General features: G+C 44.6%; 1 protein-coding gene across 1 annotated transcript in view; it reads right to left on the bottom strand.

The window, feature by feature from the left end:
* Window positions 1-15,937, bottom strand: part of LOC110080758 (GTP cyclohydrolase 1) — a 28,824-nt gene extending 12,887 nt beyond the window's left edge. The window contains exons 1-5 of the mRNA XM_020796920.3: window positions 13,377-15,937; window positions 3,057-3,166; window positions 2,896-2,951; window positions 1,828-1,859; window positions 685-769 (exon numbers count right to left, since the gene is read on the bottom strand). Coding sequence (XP_020652579.3) covers window positions 685-769; window positions 1,828-1,859; window positions 2,896-2,951; window positions 3,057-3,166; window positions 13,377-13,728 — 635 coding nt within the window. The 5' untranslated portion in view covers window positions 13,729-15,937. The remainder of the gene's footprint in view (window positions 1-684; window positions 770-1,827; window positions 1,860-2,895; window positions 2,952-3,056; window positions 3,167-13,376) is intronic.
* Between the last annotated feature and the right edge of the window lie 655 nt (window positions 15,938-16,592).

Here is a 16,592-nt window from a genome sequence, read left to right as displayed (position 1 = left end):
CTGCCTTTCACCTTTCCCAGCACTATTGTCTTTTCCAGATAATCTTTCCTTCTCATGGTATGTTCAAGAGTATGACAGCCTCTGTTTTGTCATTTTTGCTTCCAGAGATAGTTCAGGCTAGATTTGATCTAGGATCCACTTGTTCATCTTTCTGGCAGTCCAGACTATCTGCAAAACTCTTCTCTGGCATCTCATTTCAAATTAATCAATTTTTCTCCATCAGCTTTTTTTTTTTAACTGTCCAGCTTTCACACCCATACATGGTGACTGGAAATACAATAGAAATATTGTATTTGGTTTCGAACAACACATCTTCACACTTTATTATCTTTTCTATTTCCTTCATTGCTGCCCTTCCAAGTCTTAGTCTTCTTCTTCCTCTTAAGAGGTATACCATCCCTATTATCATCTTCCTAAATTTCCCCATTGTACCCACTGAATTAAATATGACTTTTCAATGGATATGTCTACGATTGTACTACAATTTGGCTCCAATCCTATTGGTTTCAATTTTTTTGTTTAGGTTTTTCAATAACAGTTCTACATCATCATATCTCTAGTAGCAATTCTACATAATGCTTACAAAACAAATCGGGGATGAGTACCTGTATAGGGAAAGGGGCAGTAAGTGAGAGGAAAAGCAACCAAATAGACTATTTGGGGGGGAAAGAATGAGTCACTTACGATGCCTCTATGACCACAGCCACTCCAGCTGGTTTCAGAGCTTCAGTAACAGCCAGGGCAATCTGTTTGGTAAGCCGCTCCTGGACTAGAAAATATTGTTTTTTATGAATATAGATATTGTTCTGAATCCACTGGCAAAAGCAACTACATGCTCATTTTGCTTTAAGGAGAAATATGATGTTTATGTTTATAATTTTTTTGTAGGCCAAAAATGCTCAAAACCAATATTTCATTGAATTGCTAAAGCTTTTTTTTGGCTCAAGGAAGGACAAAACTGCCTCCCATCTGTGCATTTTGGGGATGCAGTAAAACTGACAAAATGTCAACACTTTGAAGCTAGTAGTTACTACCTTGATTTCATCAGTGTGCTTTGGAAAACAAGTATGTTGTGGGGAACCATCATTCCAAAAGGTACTGCTGGCAGCTCCTTACCCTTACACTCCAGTATTAAACTAGGGTCAATATAATGAAACTGAATGATTCTGGGGTATCATAAGAGAACTAAAATGGCAGCTGCAAGTGAGGAGCATCAATGATTTTTATCCCCAAATGTATTTCTAAACAATGTCTCCTCCAAGGAGACCACACTCTGTGTCTCTGGATACCTACACAGCCTCCTTGGTATGTGACAATGAGGACTGGCAGCTCAGCAAGAGCCCATTTACGGTGATTTTTGGATTTAAATGTGAGACGTAGGGACAATTGAACTGAAAAATGGTATGTGTGAAGCAGGCTATGCAGAGGCCATATGAGGAATGTAAAGGCCACCTTATGAATTCCAAAAGCACTCTTTCTAGAGCATGAAAGATACTGAAAAAGACAAGTGTGCTTTTGACATGTCCTGAAGCCCTGAGGAATGAATCCCCCAAATGTAAGGCTGCCAGCCTGGCAACATGCCATTCCCTGAAATTTCATGTCCAAAGTCTGAGACCTGGAAAATGGACTCCAAAGCCCAGATGTCAGAATTAAACCCAGAGATATGTCAATCCTACCAGCATGGTTAACCACCATTCCAAGCGACAATGAGAAGAGCGGTATCTAAAGGGCACTAGGGAAAGATGGTTCAGAGTCACCCCCAGTATTAGAGTGTAAGACATACGATAGCAAGTAGAGTGGTCACCTGACTGTGAAAAAAATACAAACCTTGAAGTCTTCGGCTAAATATTTCAACAATTCTGCATGAAGAAAAGATTGATATGGTAAGAAAACAAATAAATAATGTGGTTTTTTTTAAAGCACAAAGGCATCTGACAAGACTGAATGACAAATGTTAACAGAGATGCAGAACAAGTAGAGCATGCTAATTTAGGAATAATAACAGGTTGCAGTTATGAAGTTTTTACTTCACTGATATCCCCCCCTTTTTAATTAAGTGATGTAAATCACATGTTTAGGGCAGTGTCAAAACTCACCTGCAGCATTCATTCCCCCTTTGCTTCCTCTGGTGTGTGTCCTAAAATTAGTTTTCCTAAAATTTCCTGAAGCAGCACTACATCATCATAAACCACATAGAGGTACATGGACCAGAACAAGTACCTGAGTTCACAATTCAAATGCTCATCACTAGGTTGCTGCAAAAACCAGAGTGCATAACTCTGTATCAGTGCTTTGAATAGTTACTTTTAAAAAAAATATACAATTCTTAAAATCCTCCAACTAGTTTGGCTGGTTGGGGGATTTGGGAAGTCACAGACCAAAAAAGGTGACTCTTCCCAGCTCTGCTCCTTGTACATTACCCTGAATTCCCCAGAACATGTCCAGGAGGCAAATGAGCACAATATGGAAATAACATTGCTATGTGCGGTAATGTCTCAGAGGAAATACAATGGTTTGCCCTGATGGGAGATGTCATCTCTGTGTCCAATGATGCGCTCAAGAGTTTTTTACACCATGATAGAAATCCTGTGGATCAGACCAAATGCCGCTGCAGTCCAGCAGTCTGAGTTTCACAGAGGCCAAATGGATATCAGCGGGGAGCTCCCAAGCAGAAGATGAGGGCAATAGTCATTTCTTAGCATCTATCCCATGCTACTGCTGTCCATGGGCATCCTACTTTTGCAGGCTCCATATGGCCATCATGGCTTAGTAGCAATTGTCCCACCTGCTTCACTGTAAATTTGTCCAATCTACTCTTAATGCCATCGAACCTTGTAGCCATTGCTATCTACCATACTACTTATCACCATAAATGAATTATAAAAACTTAAGAACCTTGCAAGTTTGCTTAAGCCAACCACTTTCTTCTTGGGCAAGTATCCAATGTGGACCTGCAAATCGGAAAATCAGATGAAAAACTATTAACATCAGAGTTTGGAAAATTTCTTTCTTGGTAGTTCAGTTCCCAGAATCCCCGCTAAATCCGAGATCCCTACCTTGCCAAAGAAAGGGACCATGTGATGTTCACAAAGGGAAAACATCTCAATGTCCTTCACAATCACCATCTCATCGTGGTCCTCGTCGAAGACCGCATCATTGAGTATCTCTGGAAAGGATAAAGAGATGTTCTTCATGAAAGAAGGGACAAAAATGATTTCTTAATCCAGTCTTGTCCCTGCATGTAAAACAAAAGAAGGTCTACTCATCCTCACATTATTAGAAGGGGGGAGTAATAATGAGACTGTTAACCAAGACCTGAAGGACCAAATTCAGTTTCAGAAAAAATCTCAGACACCAAACTCCAGTGGGGGAGCTATGTCCAAAAAAACAAAGCATCAGATGAAATCTATCAATGCATTTTGAGTTTAAATGCCCTTATTAAGGTAAAGGTAAAGGTTCATCCCCGTTTCCAAGCTGTAGAGCCAGCGTTTGTCCGTAGACAGTTTCCGTGGTCACATGGCCAGCACGACTTAAACACGGAATGCCTTTACCTTCCCACCGAGGTGGTACCTATTTATCTACTTGCATTTTTACATGCTTTCGAACTGCTAGGTTGGCAGGAGCTGGGGCAAGCGACGGGAGCTCACTCCGTCACGTGGATTCGATATTACGACTTCTGATCTTGCAGCACAGAGGCTTCTGCGGTTTAACCCGCAGTGCCACCATGTCCCTTCTATAAATAAATAAATGCCGTTGTTGTTTAGTCATTTAGTCATGTCCGACTCTTCGTGACCCCATGGACCAGAGCACAGCAGGCCCTCCTGTCTTCCACTGCCTCCCGGAGCTGGGTCAAATTCATGTTGGTAGCTTCGATGACAGTGTCCAACCATCTCATCCTGTCCAACCCTTATTAGCAAGACATAAATCTCAGGAAGGCATTTCAGAATGTGAAACCATCCACACAAAAGCTGGATGATCACAAAATGATGGTGTCAAGGAGGTATAGCCATCTAAGCCAAATTCAGTACCAGGGCCCAAGATTTTTATACAGTTCAGGCTCCAACAAAGCCAGAAGGATGTATCAACAGGATGAGGCCAATGAATTTGTCCCCATTCTCTACCTCACATGATTCTAATAAAAAAGAGGCAGAAGTGAACTTGTGAATGAGGCTGGGCTAACAACGGAATCCTACAGACATCTTTTTAAAACTAAGACCAACTGATTTCAATGGGGCTTGCTTTCAGGCAGAGCTTAGAAAAGTTGCTTTTTTTGGATACAACTACCCAAATTCCTCAGCCAGCACATCCATTACTCAGGAGTCAGGGAGTGAATACAGTAGTCCAAAAAAAGTAACCTTTTTCAAGGTCTTCTCTCAGTTTGAGGATGTTGAGATAAAATGATGTAGACAAGGGTTGGGTAAGCCTGGAACAGTCTATCCCACTCCCAGGGGGCAGATCTTGTTGATAAAGAGTTCTGAAAACAACCATTAATTCCAATTTATTTTTCCTGCTTTGTGATGAAAACTTCATCCAAATATGGAAACACTGACATCAGTATATTAAAACAATAAACATGGAATCATAGAAGTGTAGAACTGTAGGGCATAAAATCCTATGCCCTATCAAAGGGGGATATTTACAGCTAAAGTTCCCAAACAGATGACCATTTAATTTCTGTTTAAAAATTTCCAATGAGAGAGTGAGTCCACTAACCCTCTAAGGCCAGTCCAATCCACTACACCATTGAACAGCTCAAAGTCAGACCGTTCTTCCTAATGTTTAGGTGCAATCTCCTTTTACAAAATTTGAAGCCATTTCTTTGCATCCTATCCTCTGGAGCTATAGAAAACAAGCTTGCTCCATCTTTCATGATGAAACCCTTCAGATATGTCTATATATTGATATAAAAATGCAATGAAAAGCCTGGAGGAACACAGAACAGCCTAAAAATATTGGGAAAAGAAGCAAATGTCTGAGAAAACATCTTCAAAACCTCTTTAAAAGCAGGAAGAAAAGTCTTGTTAGCTCTCCTTTGGGAAGGAACTCCAGTACCCTAGCACCACATCTTGTTCCATGCACCTGCCCACCAATTACTAGCAAGTATGGGTTAGAAAGCCAGCTTGAAGGCTCAAGTATGTTTGGATAAAAAAGGTACATGGATGAAGGCAAAAAAGAATTAACAAAGAGGTGGGAAATGCATGGCCCTCCAGGTTGTTGACCTGCAATTCCCATCATACAGACGGCTGGTTATGCTGACTGGGACTGGTAGGAAATGCAGTAAAACAAGCCTTATTCTACTGGATCATCAGGAGGGGGGGGTTCCATATTGGATTATAATTCATATGTCTAAACCATGTTTCACTCCAATTCCCCACACTCTTGCTCTACCACTTGGAACAAGAATTTTGTCATGCCACGTGCTAGTACACATCTCCCTTGAACTGCACAGGTCTGAACAGCATAGTTTTGGTTATAGATGGATTTTTCATCAATAAATATCCAATAAATATTCAATACTGTACCTCTGGCCTCCCAGAATCCTACGACTCTGAAGGCATCAAAGTAGTTTTGCCCCCAAACACAGTACTGTATCTCTAATTCTGCTGGTAGAACAAGGAGTCATAAGGATCTTTAAGGCTCATTATATATGATACTGTATGGAAAGGACTGTCAACACTACACAAGAGAACCCAAGAGAGAGAAGTGTTTTCTCTCTCTCTTTATCATTGTAGTTACATTTTTGGGTGGGCATAAGAGTTGTACACGGACTTTGAACTATGTGGCGGCATGGCATGCTGAACCCCAGTGTAGTTGAAGGGAGAAGTATAAATATTCTACTCCCATTGAGCTGCAAACTCTTCATTCATACAAAAAACCAAGAAAAATCCTCAAGTGCCCAGTTAAAGCTGAATGAATGCATTATAGAAATAATCTGGTAACCTTGGAACAAGATGATGGCTTAATACAAGGATTTCTGGTCAACTTGCTTCTGGGTAGCAATTAGAGAACGGAACTAAGAAGCTGATTACTGTAATCAGGGATTAATGCAGTATTGAAAATGAAAAGAGAAGAGCTTATATTTGCTGTGTCACTACAGGGTCAATCATAACGAATAAGGAGATACAAATAGTTACTGTGATATTAGCTTGTTGGATATATTGGAGACCATATATTTTTTAGTTTTCTTATCAAGAAACATCCCATTGAATTGAACTGCAGACCTGTCTGTTTTCTGCATTATCAGATTGTTGTTCTGTGCTGTTAAGATGAAACCAATTTACAGCGACTCTAACAGGGCTTTCAAGGTAAATGGGGTATCTGAGAAGTAATTAATCCCCCATCCAATGGGTTTCCATCACTGAGTGAATAATTAAACCCAGGTCTTCTGAGTCCTAGTCCATCACTCTCTCCACTGCACCACACTGCACATTATAATCAGGATACAGAAACGGGAGAGAGAAAAAACTGGAATCTGTCCCTGGTATTTGCCCATGTTTCTACAAAAAGAAATGCAATTTCCCGGTGGGTAGCTGTGTTAGGGCTTGTCCATGTATCTATTTTTGAGCCAGCTAAATAAGGTCACTAGGAGTTCCAGTCAGGCATTTGGTGCAATCTTCACATCCAAATAGCATAAGGATAATAAGCTGCCCTATTTGGTCCTCACCATCTCACTGTTAGCAATGGGAGAGAGGAGTGGACAAGGAGTGGGATTTTTGTTTGCCCTTGCTGCCACTGCTGCTCTGCTTGCCCCTTGTAAAAAGCTAAGACAATCCATACAGACAAAGACAGACATAGGCATGCACACGCAGTGTGACTCCTTGTGCTGCCTTTGGAAATTAAACACTTCCACAGAGCCCAGGAAGCGTTAAACTTGCCTGTATCATGAAGCTGCTCTCTTATTAAGCCATTTCATGATACTGGCAAATTGAAGGAGAAAGGCTTCCTTTGCTCTGTCTGGAGTGACAAGTAGACTGATCCTACCTTTCCAAGAAATTAGAAGCCCCTTGACGGGGGGGGGCACTCCAGCAAAGCCATTGTTTGATCACGACTTCAAGAGCGCACCATCCCATCCCTGCAACGGTCCAATGTGATAGGCTACCATGCAAAAGTTGAATCCTCCTGTGCACACATGAACCCCTGCATGCCTGTGTGTGGATGTATACTTTGGCTAGGCTTTTTAAAAAAGGGGCAAGTGAGGTCAGGAGGAGGAGACAAGGAAGGGGATTTTCATTTGCTTTTCTCAATTGCATCTTTAAGACAAATGCAAACACCCCCCCCCCCCTGTTGCCCTCACCTCTCACTTCTGACAGCCGGCTGGCTGGGATCAAACAGGGTTGTTTCAGTTTTCTATGCCAGTGATCCCCAACCTTGGGCATCCAGATGTTCTTGGACTACAACTCCAGAAGCCTTCACCACCACCTCTGCTGGCCAGGATTTCTAGGAGTTGAAGTCCAAGAACATCTGGAAGCCCAAGGTTGGGGATCACTGTTCTATGCCATTTGGATGCAAAGATAACACCAAATAGCATATCAGACCTTCTAGAGACCTCACTTAACCTTCTCCAAAATGCATGTGTAGACAAGCTCAGATCTGCAACAGGAAAAAAAAAGATAAGTCATGACACAAGCTTTCATGCACAGCTTATGTAGTTCCACTTTTCAATTCCCTAAACATAAGAGAAACACTCTGTGTACCTAGGACTAAGCCCATTAAGCACAAGACTTCCTTTCCCACACTACAGTTTGACTGTACCAGACTAACAAAGATTATGTAACTGAAGCCCCCAAAGTGTTCTACAAATCTGCTGTTTGTGGATGATGACAATGTCAAAGCCTCTTTTTCATTTTAACTCTTCCGCTCCTATGTGCTACGTAACGAATGGAGGGGATAGTAGGATTACTCTGTAATATTTACTTGGAGTGGATGTATCAGTGTGTCTGTGTTTGAGTAGGGGGTGACAGCTGGTCTAAATTTGCTTACTTTGGGGGAGGGTCATTTTCCTGTCCTATCAGAGTATCTCTCCCAAAGAATAGCTGCCTGTGTCACCTGTTCCTCTCAGTCCTAGCTGCCATGGGTGCCTACACCAAAGGAGGACCAGAAGGTGTTAACTAGGAACTTGGCCTTGTCGGTGGTGGCTCTATTTTTGTGGAACTCACTCCCATCAATTGTTTGCCAAGCTCCCTCCCTCCAGGCCTTTCGCAGGCTAGTTAAGGCAGAATTCTTTAAAGAAGCCTTAAGTAATATTCTTACCCTACAGTTGTCCTTCTCTTGATCTTCATTTGTATTATCTAGCTCAGTGGTTGCCATATGTTTCACTCCTGTCACTGTCTTTGTTATTTTTGTTGTTTGTATTTAAGTTTAATTTTATTGTTTGCTTGTTGGGATGGTGATTGGAATATTTTAATATTTGTTGTAACCTGCCCAGGACAGTGCTTTTTCACTGAATTGGCATTATAAAAGTTGCACAAACAAATAAACTTTCAACCATAACTTTTCCCCTCTAAACAAAACCTTATGTCTCTCTTTTGGAATACTTACTTATCTCACAAATACACCACTCACCAACAAAATAATCAAGCAGCAAACACAGTACAACTTCAATACTAAATATAAACATAAAATGTAATGGTAGTTTCCATTTCTAATCATCAACATTAACACTTCCTTTTATCTGCCCTAAATTTCTTATCATCACCCATCTTCACCAGATGTCCTCGGATTTTAATATTATGAGATGGGAGAAAAACTTCGTTCTGCTCCACGCCATTTCGCTTTGTTCAATTTCTCCACACCATATATCACTTTATACATCTTTACAATGCTTGTTCCACCCTGCTGGTGTTCCACCTTTACAATGCTCTTGTTACTGTACTCCCTTTTTTCAAATTGGACAGTAGAGATGCTATGACTTTTCCTCATAGTGGTATTGTTTTAGCTCCCTATTCATTTTGCTTTTCCATCTTCAGGTGTACAATATCTCATTCTCAAGCTGTAGCAAGTGGAACAGTATACAGTTTCCTAAGTTTGGCTGCAGCTCGTATAAGGCATTGAGACATTATGATCCTGGCAGTTTTATTTTCCACCCCTTTTCCTAATACTGTAATCCCTAATTGGAGTACAGGACCAACGCAAACCAAAGACAATGTTTTTGCACTGACACAGTCCTTTGCAAGTGCAGAGAAGAACAGGTACTGTAACTTCACACATATGTCAGTGCAGTCTATGCCCACTCAACATGTACTATGGAAGACATGATGTTAGCTGCCCGAAATGCTGTTGAAGTTTTCTGTTATTTGATGAAAATTATCTGATATATTTATTAATAGGACTGTGGTGCTTCTGACATGAACAAAGCATGAAATCCAGCTTTGTCACCAGTTTGACATTTTCATTCAGCTCCCCAAAACAACCCCAAGATCCCTTTCCCAAAAAATCACAACTATTTCAGAATAGGTTAAAAAAGGGTAAGATGTTGCTTTCCTGTGGAATCTAACTTCTTAACAAATTGGTTGATAACTGAAGTTGAGTAGCGTACTAGGAGATGGCCTTTGTGTGCTTTTTTTAATCTTTAAGAACTATTTTAAGAGGTAAGATGAAAACATATAGTTTCTTGCCCACACTATGATTATATAAGGCAGGGGTGAAGAAAACAGCTTTTCCAAATTTTGTTGATTCCCACTTCAACAAGCCCCTCTCAACATGAAAAGAATGGTAAGCCAACAATGGGTGGAACACCAAAGATTTTGCCTGATGCAGAGTGTCTTTTTAAACTTTGCGTCATGCAGACATTTGTGACTTTGTTTATTCCATAGTTAAAGATTTTGTGTACTTTGGTTCTATAATCAATCCAAAGGGAGACTTCAGCCAAGAAATCAGAACACTGAGAAGGGCAGCAGTGAAGGAATTAGAAATGATCATCAGGTGCAAGGATATGTCACTGGAAATCGAGACAAAGATCATACACACACTTGCATTTCCGATCATTATGTATGGGTGTGAAAATAGGACAGTAAAGAAAGCTGACAGGAAAAAAACTGTTTGCAATATGGTGGAGGAGAGATTTGCAGACAGCCTGGACTGCCAAAAGGATGAAAAAGTGGGTCCTATATCAAATCCAACCTGAGCTGTCTCTGGAGGCAAAAATGACAAAACAGAGGTTGTCCTCCTTTGGGCACATTATGAGAAGGCAGGGATAAACAATAATGCTGGGAAAGGTGGAAGGCAGCAGGAAGAGAGGAAGACAAAATATGAGATGGATTGACTCCCTAAAGGAAGCCACAGGCTTGAGCTTGCTAGAGCTGAACAAGGCTGTTCAGGCAATTCAGTATGTAACAGGTATATAACATAACTTATTCAGTTATAGTGTGGCTTGGCAATTTGTGACTCATCAATGGATGCTGAAGTACTGTAAAAGCAGTAGGGACTGATGTCCACTGGGTTCGGGATCATGGATTGCAGACAGTGCATTTGGCTCTCTAACATGCAACTGCATGCAGTCAAGTCAATTCTGGCCTTCGTTAACCCTTTCCAAGTTTTTCCATGTAGAGAATACTCAAAGTGGTTTATTCCCTCAGAAGAAGAGAACAATAAACCACTTCTGTGTATTCTCTACCAAAAAAAAGTGGAAAGGGTTGCCATAAGCTGGAATTGTTATTATTATCTCTTACATAGATTTATTTTAGTATGAGTTTTTATCAATTATAATCCACTTCTTCAGACACAAAGAATTGGATTTGAAGAAGTAGACAGTAACCAAAAAAGGCTCACACTAAAATTAATCTGCTAAAGATGCCACAATACTTCTGTTTGTGTTTTTAAGAGAAATGTATTGATGGTGTATCAGATTAATCTGGGTGTTTTTGGTTGGTTGTAATTTCTTGCTGTATTTAATATAACTTTGCAGACAGGCTAATCCCGGTGTGGTTTATTTTTTCCTCCTTGTGAAAAAAAGTCATACGGTATTTGAAAAAAAATAAAACCTGAAGTATGATATATACATCTTAAAGAACAATAAGAGTAATGAAGGACTGAATTCCACTACTAAAACCAGGGCCGGACTGGGACCAAAAATCGGCCCTGGCATTTAGAGCACACAGGCCCACCGGCTGTGGGGACACAGGACCACCTGGCTTTGGGCCAGGATTGGCCCTATGGACCCCTGAAATGCACCGGGGGGATTTTGAGCGAAGTGCTCTCGCCATCAGCCTGGCCTACCTCACAGGGCTGTAGGGAGGAGGATAAAACTTGGGAGGGAGCCGAGGATATGAACGAAACAAATAAACAGAACCTCCCTGTGCAAGAGGAGTGTATCGTTTCTGCCGCAGCGCATCCTAAGGAGCAGGATAAGAAGGCAACTCGTATCTAAAGCGGGGTTGTGACATTCTCAGGGGACGGTGAAACAAAGACAGCGTAGCCCAGCTCTGATGAGGAAATTTTCACTTAAAAAAAACCAAAACTGGCCAAGAAAGTTGATCTTCCAGGGACCGGGTCAGGATCCCTCCGGTCGAGGCTGGGCTTGCCGATGAAATTTCAGCCCAGCCTCGTCAGAGGGGCTTTCCTGGGAGGCAGCATGGCCACCCCTGCCCAGGAGGAGAGGCTTTCTCGGCTTCCAGTTTCCGATCAGCCCTCCTCACCTCTTCCAGTCCCCCCCTCCGCTCTTTTCCCCGTCCTCGCCCCCTTCCTCCTCCTCCTCCCCTCTCCGGGGCCCCCCCGGCTTTCCCTCCTCGCCCGCCCGCCCGGGGAAGGCCGGCCGAGGCGCCCGCTCACTCTCCCGTCCCCCAGCGGCGCGCTTCCCTTTGGAGAGGCCAAGGGCGCCCAGCGAAGGCGACGCGCCCGGCCACCGTGCGCTCTCGGCCGGGGCGGGCGGTGGGGGAGGATCCGAGGCGAGGCTGCCTCCTCCTCCTCCTCCTCCTGCCGCCACTCCCGCTCCGCCCTCCCGCCCTTCCCAGCCCCGGCGCGCCAGGGCGAGGAAGCGAGCGAGCGAGCGGGGCGGGGGATGCGCCGGCCAGACCCTCCGGATGGCCAACAGCACCAGCCGCGGCCCGAGAGCAGCCGGCGGGCAGGCAGGGCCGGGAAGCCACGGCGTCTCGGCTGCCCGCGCTAGCCTCGAACAAAGCGCGCCGCCGCCGCCGTTTCCGCGGGCGCAGGAGGGAGGCGGAGCAGCCGCGTCCCCATGGCCGCCGTCTCCGCCGCCCGGAGCCCGCCTTTGCCGCCGCGCTAGGAGCCGGGCCTCGGCGTTGCCCCCCCCCTCGGGCGCGGGTGCGCTCTTGGGCCGGGCGGGGAGGTTGGGGGGGAACGCCCCAGCTGGAGGGGGTGGGAGGAGGAGGAAGGAGGAGGAAGAGGAGGAGGCAAGGCAAGGCAAGGCAAGGGGGCGGGGAGGGAAGGCTCCCTTTCGCTCTCTCGCTCACTCGTTCTCTTTTGGGGAGGGGGGCTCAGCCTGGCCCTGCGCTGAGGCAGCTAGCGGCCCTTCTGACCATCGGCTGTTCTGGCATTTGCCAGAATTGCCAGATGGCCAGTCCTAAAACAAAATGCAAGATTTCAGTCTCTCCTGATATAAATGAAAGGTAGATACTGAGCTGAGGAAACAACTGTCTATAATGAAGTTTATTCATGAATTAACAACACAATTTTTGTTAACTTGTCACTCTGTAAATCTCTCCAATCCTACACTAATTATTTATGAACTAAACTGAATTAATTCTGACTTATTCTATATTCAGAATGGTCAAAGGCATTTGCTAGGACACTCAAAGTGGTATGACAGTCCCCACTATTCAAGTCAGGAAACACTGGGCATAAGCCTAGCATAGTTATTTGGGCACCTGAAGTGTGTCACACTCTTTCCTTCCCTCCCTCCCTGGCAATAAAGACATGCCAGTAATAACAACATTAATTGTCACTGTTTCCCTCTGCCAACAGCAGGGCCAGCCCTGAGGAAAAACCCCAGTAACCCAAACACTGAACAATATGGCTTAAACAGGTGATCTGCCACGACAATTGGTAGTGAAAACCCCGGGGTGCCCTTGAAGCGAGTCACGTTTTCCCACTCTCTCCTACCTTACAGGGTTGCTGAGGAGAAAATAGTCAGGCGAGTCATGCATTCCACCTTCAGTTCAGTGCAAGAAAAGCAGGATATAAATCTAACCGCAAAATAAATAAATATCCTGATGGGGAACACTGGAAATGATGATTATTCAGCATTCTAAGCTTCTTCCCGCCCTTCTAACGTCCTGGAAAACTCAATAGGCATATACTGTAGTTAGGCAGGATGTCTTCCAGGAGGAGCGCCATCGTTTTGTGACGGTGGATCAAACAGGGGAGAGGGAGGCTGACATAAAAATAATAGAAAGCCCACGAACTAGCGGCAGGGGACTCACCTGCGACGGTTTCGCGGTAGCCCTTGGTGAGAAACTGTATGGCTTTGGCCGCCCGTCGGGGGGTGAGCTGGAGCCCTTCCCTGGCAGGGTCTTCGCCCAGGCTCTGTAAGATGGTGCCGTAGGCGGCTTCGAGCGCCGGCAAGGAGTCCCGCTCCTCCTCCTCCTCCTCCTCCTCCTCCTCGGCCTCCAGCGCCCGGCTCCACCTGTCGCCCAGCGGCGCCCGGGGATGCTTCACGGCTTGCTTCCGCGCCTCAGGGCCGCCGCTTTGCAGCTCGCCCAGGCTCTTGAAGAGGGCCAAGGGACCCGCGTCCCCGTTCTGGTAGCACGGCGGCTCCGGCTGAGGGGGCTCCATGGCCGTGCGAGGCAGGGGCCAAGGCCAAGGCCGGGACGGAAAACTTGGCCGGGGCCGGGGAGTTATCTCCTCAGCCACTGCTTGGCAAAAAAAAAAAAAAAAAAAGAGTCGCTGTGAGGCCACGCGCGCCTTTCCTCCCCCCTCCCGTCGCTTTTTTTCCCTTCCTTTTTTTCCTTTTCTTTTTTTGCAAAGGGTGCCTAAGTGTGGTGCATGCCCAAGGCGGGAACAAGCGGAGGCCTTAGAGCTCGTCGGGAGGGAGCCTTGGCGCGGGAAGCCGGGCTGTCTCCAGGGAACCCTGGATTACTTCTTCTTGCCTCGCCACACCCGGCCCGGAGCTGTCCAAGCCCGAGCCGTCGGGTATTTATGGCGCCCTTTGGCCACGGCAATCTGCCTTTCGTCCGTCAGAAGGCTACGTCTTGCGACTGTCAGCTGGGCGAGCTTCCTTAAGGCGCCCTTTGTCACCTGTCGCTTGCGCCGGCTGGCTATAATCGGAGGAAATAAGGTTAGGATACGAGTGTTAGACATGCCTCGGCGCACGTGGGTAACGCGCGCAAGCCCGGGCTGAAGAGGCGAGGCAAACAGGGCCCCGCAGTCATCGCTGCACTTCTCTTCGTGCATCTCCACCCCGGCTTGATTTCCCAGTTTTCCTCGCCCGAGAGCATCGCTTGCACAGTCAGGGCATAGAAGTTGTACCAAGGGGCTCCTCACACATTGTTTTCAAGGTGTGGGCACGTCTGTGTGAGTTGTTTGAAGCTTTCTAGATAGGAAATGGCTCTATAATAATGTTGTGGGCTGAAGGGTCGCCTCCGATTGGTGGCTAAAAATAATGCAGGATATACAGTATTAACCTTATGAATGCGTTCTCTAAAAATGCCCTCTCATAAACTGCCCAGCTCAGCTCCTGCGCATTCAAGGCCGTGATTTCCTTTATGGAGTCAACCCACTTCATATTTAATCTTCCTCTTTTCCTGCTGCTTTCAACTGTTCCTAGCATTGTATCGTCATTTCCAACGAGTCTTGGGTTCTAATGAGCCTAAACCTCCGTTTCATCACTTGCTTGTAGAGAGACTTCTATGCATATAGGTAAAGGTTCCCTGTGACATTTAGTCCAGTCGTGTCGGACTCTAGGGGGCAGTGTTCATCCCCATCTCCAAGCCATAGAGCCAGCCTTTCTCTGAAGACAGTTTCTGTGGTCACGTGACCACCGTGACTAGACAACATGGTTACCTTCCCACTGAGGTGGTACCTATTTATCTACTCACATTTTTACATGCTTTCAAACTGCTAGGTTGGCAGGAGCTGGGACAAGTCACGTGGATTTGATCTTTCGACTCCTAGTCGAAAGATCTTGCAGCAGAGGCTTCTGCGGTTTAACCTGTAGCGCCACCACATCCCTTTCATGCGTATAGTAATATAATTTAAAACTACATTGCACCTCTTCTATAGTGTTTGAGAATTTGGTGAACACATCTCTGCAGTAAACTTATTTATTTGTACTGTACTCTCCTGCTGTTGATTTCTCACCTTCTTTGGACTGTGTTTGCATATCAGTAATTCATTGGTATCTCATCAGTATTATATGTCCCTGTGCAGGGGTCACTCTTGACTTCCTGATTTCATTCACCAGCCTGCTTACCACATAACAGTTTGGCTCCTAAATTCATTTGCTTGTATAATCACCAAATCCAGATCCTTAAAATATTGCCCAAAATTCAGTCGCAGTTCCCAACTATGTCTGTCAGTAGCATGACCCTTGCCCATTTACCTTTAAAATGAATTCAAACTTTATATGTTATCTGAACCCTATTTGAAGGGTGCAGTTGAAATGTAATGCAGTGCCTAGCTGTTGTTTGTGTTCTCCACTGGGTATATACCTCAATCGATTATGTACTCTGACCCAACTGGAGTTTATCAGAACAGTCCCAACATCTGCACACCAAAAGAGATCCTTTCACAGCTGTATTAAGCCATATCAATAACTATTCCTATCAGTTTTCATTTTCACCAGGAGCTAATCTTTTCAAAAGCTAATAAAACTTTATTGCCCATTCAAGACCAAGCTGGCCCCAAATACTTTGGGATAGTAGGTTAAAATAGAAGTCTTTGCTCCATGCTTCACTATCCCACCTGCTGTGAGAACTGCAGCTAAGATCAGAAGGGAAAGGAGGCCTGGTTCCATTATACCATTGACCTTATTCATATGTACCATATTTTTTGCTCCATAAGACACACTCCCCCCCCCAAAAAAAGTGTGCTTCATCAGGAGGTCAGATTGCATAATACCTGGAGATGATTCCAGCTGTGCAGTTCTGTTTCTAATCAACTATTCTTATATATGTAGGATATCTTGCTATCCCTTATCAGCCTGTGGCACTGCAGTATATTAAGCAGTGAAACTTGCTGAACCATTCCTGGTGAAACACAACTTCCATAAAAATGTGTAACCATTTTAATGCAGATGCTGGCCATAAGAATGTCAGCTGTTAAGACAGTCATTGTGCGAGGGTGTTACCTGCATTTCAGAGTAGTTTTGATGAAGAATACAGACAGTATATAGAAGAGCTGTGATCAAATTTCTAGTCTTAATATATTTTAAGTTCCTAGTATAAAGTAAATTTATTGGTGGGGACTGTGCTCCCCACAATCCAGCACTCTCCCTTCTGGAACTAGGGTGGCACTGAGTTCCCCCAGACTATTGGTTCTGGGGGACTTCAATGTCCATGCTGAGGTCGGGGCCACAGGCTCAGCTCTTGAGTTATTGGAAACCATGGCTTCCTTGGATGTGTCCCAATTAGTTAACGCCCCCAACCACATGGCAGATCACACACTAGACCTGGTATTCTCAACAGATCAGAGAGAGGGTG

This window comes from Pogona vitticeps, chromosome 1 (assembly GCF_051106095.1).
Source record: "Pogona vitticeps strain Pit_001003342236 chromosome 1, PviZW2.1, whole genome shotgun sequence".
Lineage (NCBI taxonomy): Eukaryota > Metazoa > Chordata > Lepidosauria > Squamata > Agamidae > Pogona > Pogona vitticeps.
Note: the sequence above shows the minus strand (reverse complement) of the source record. Positions and strands in the feature narration are given on the sequence as shown.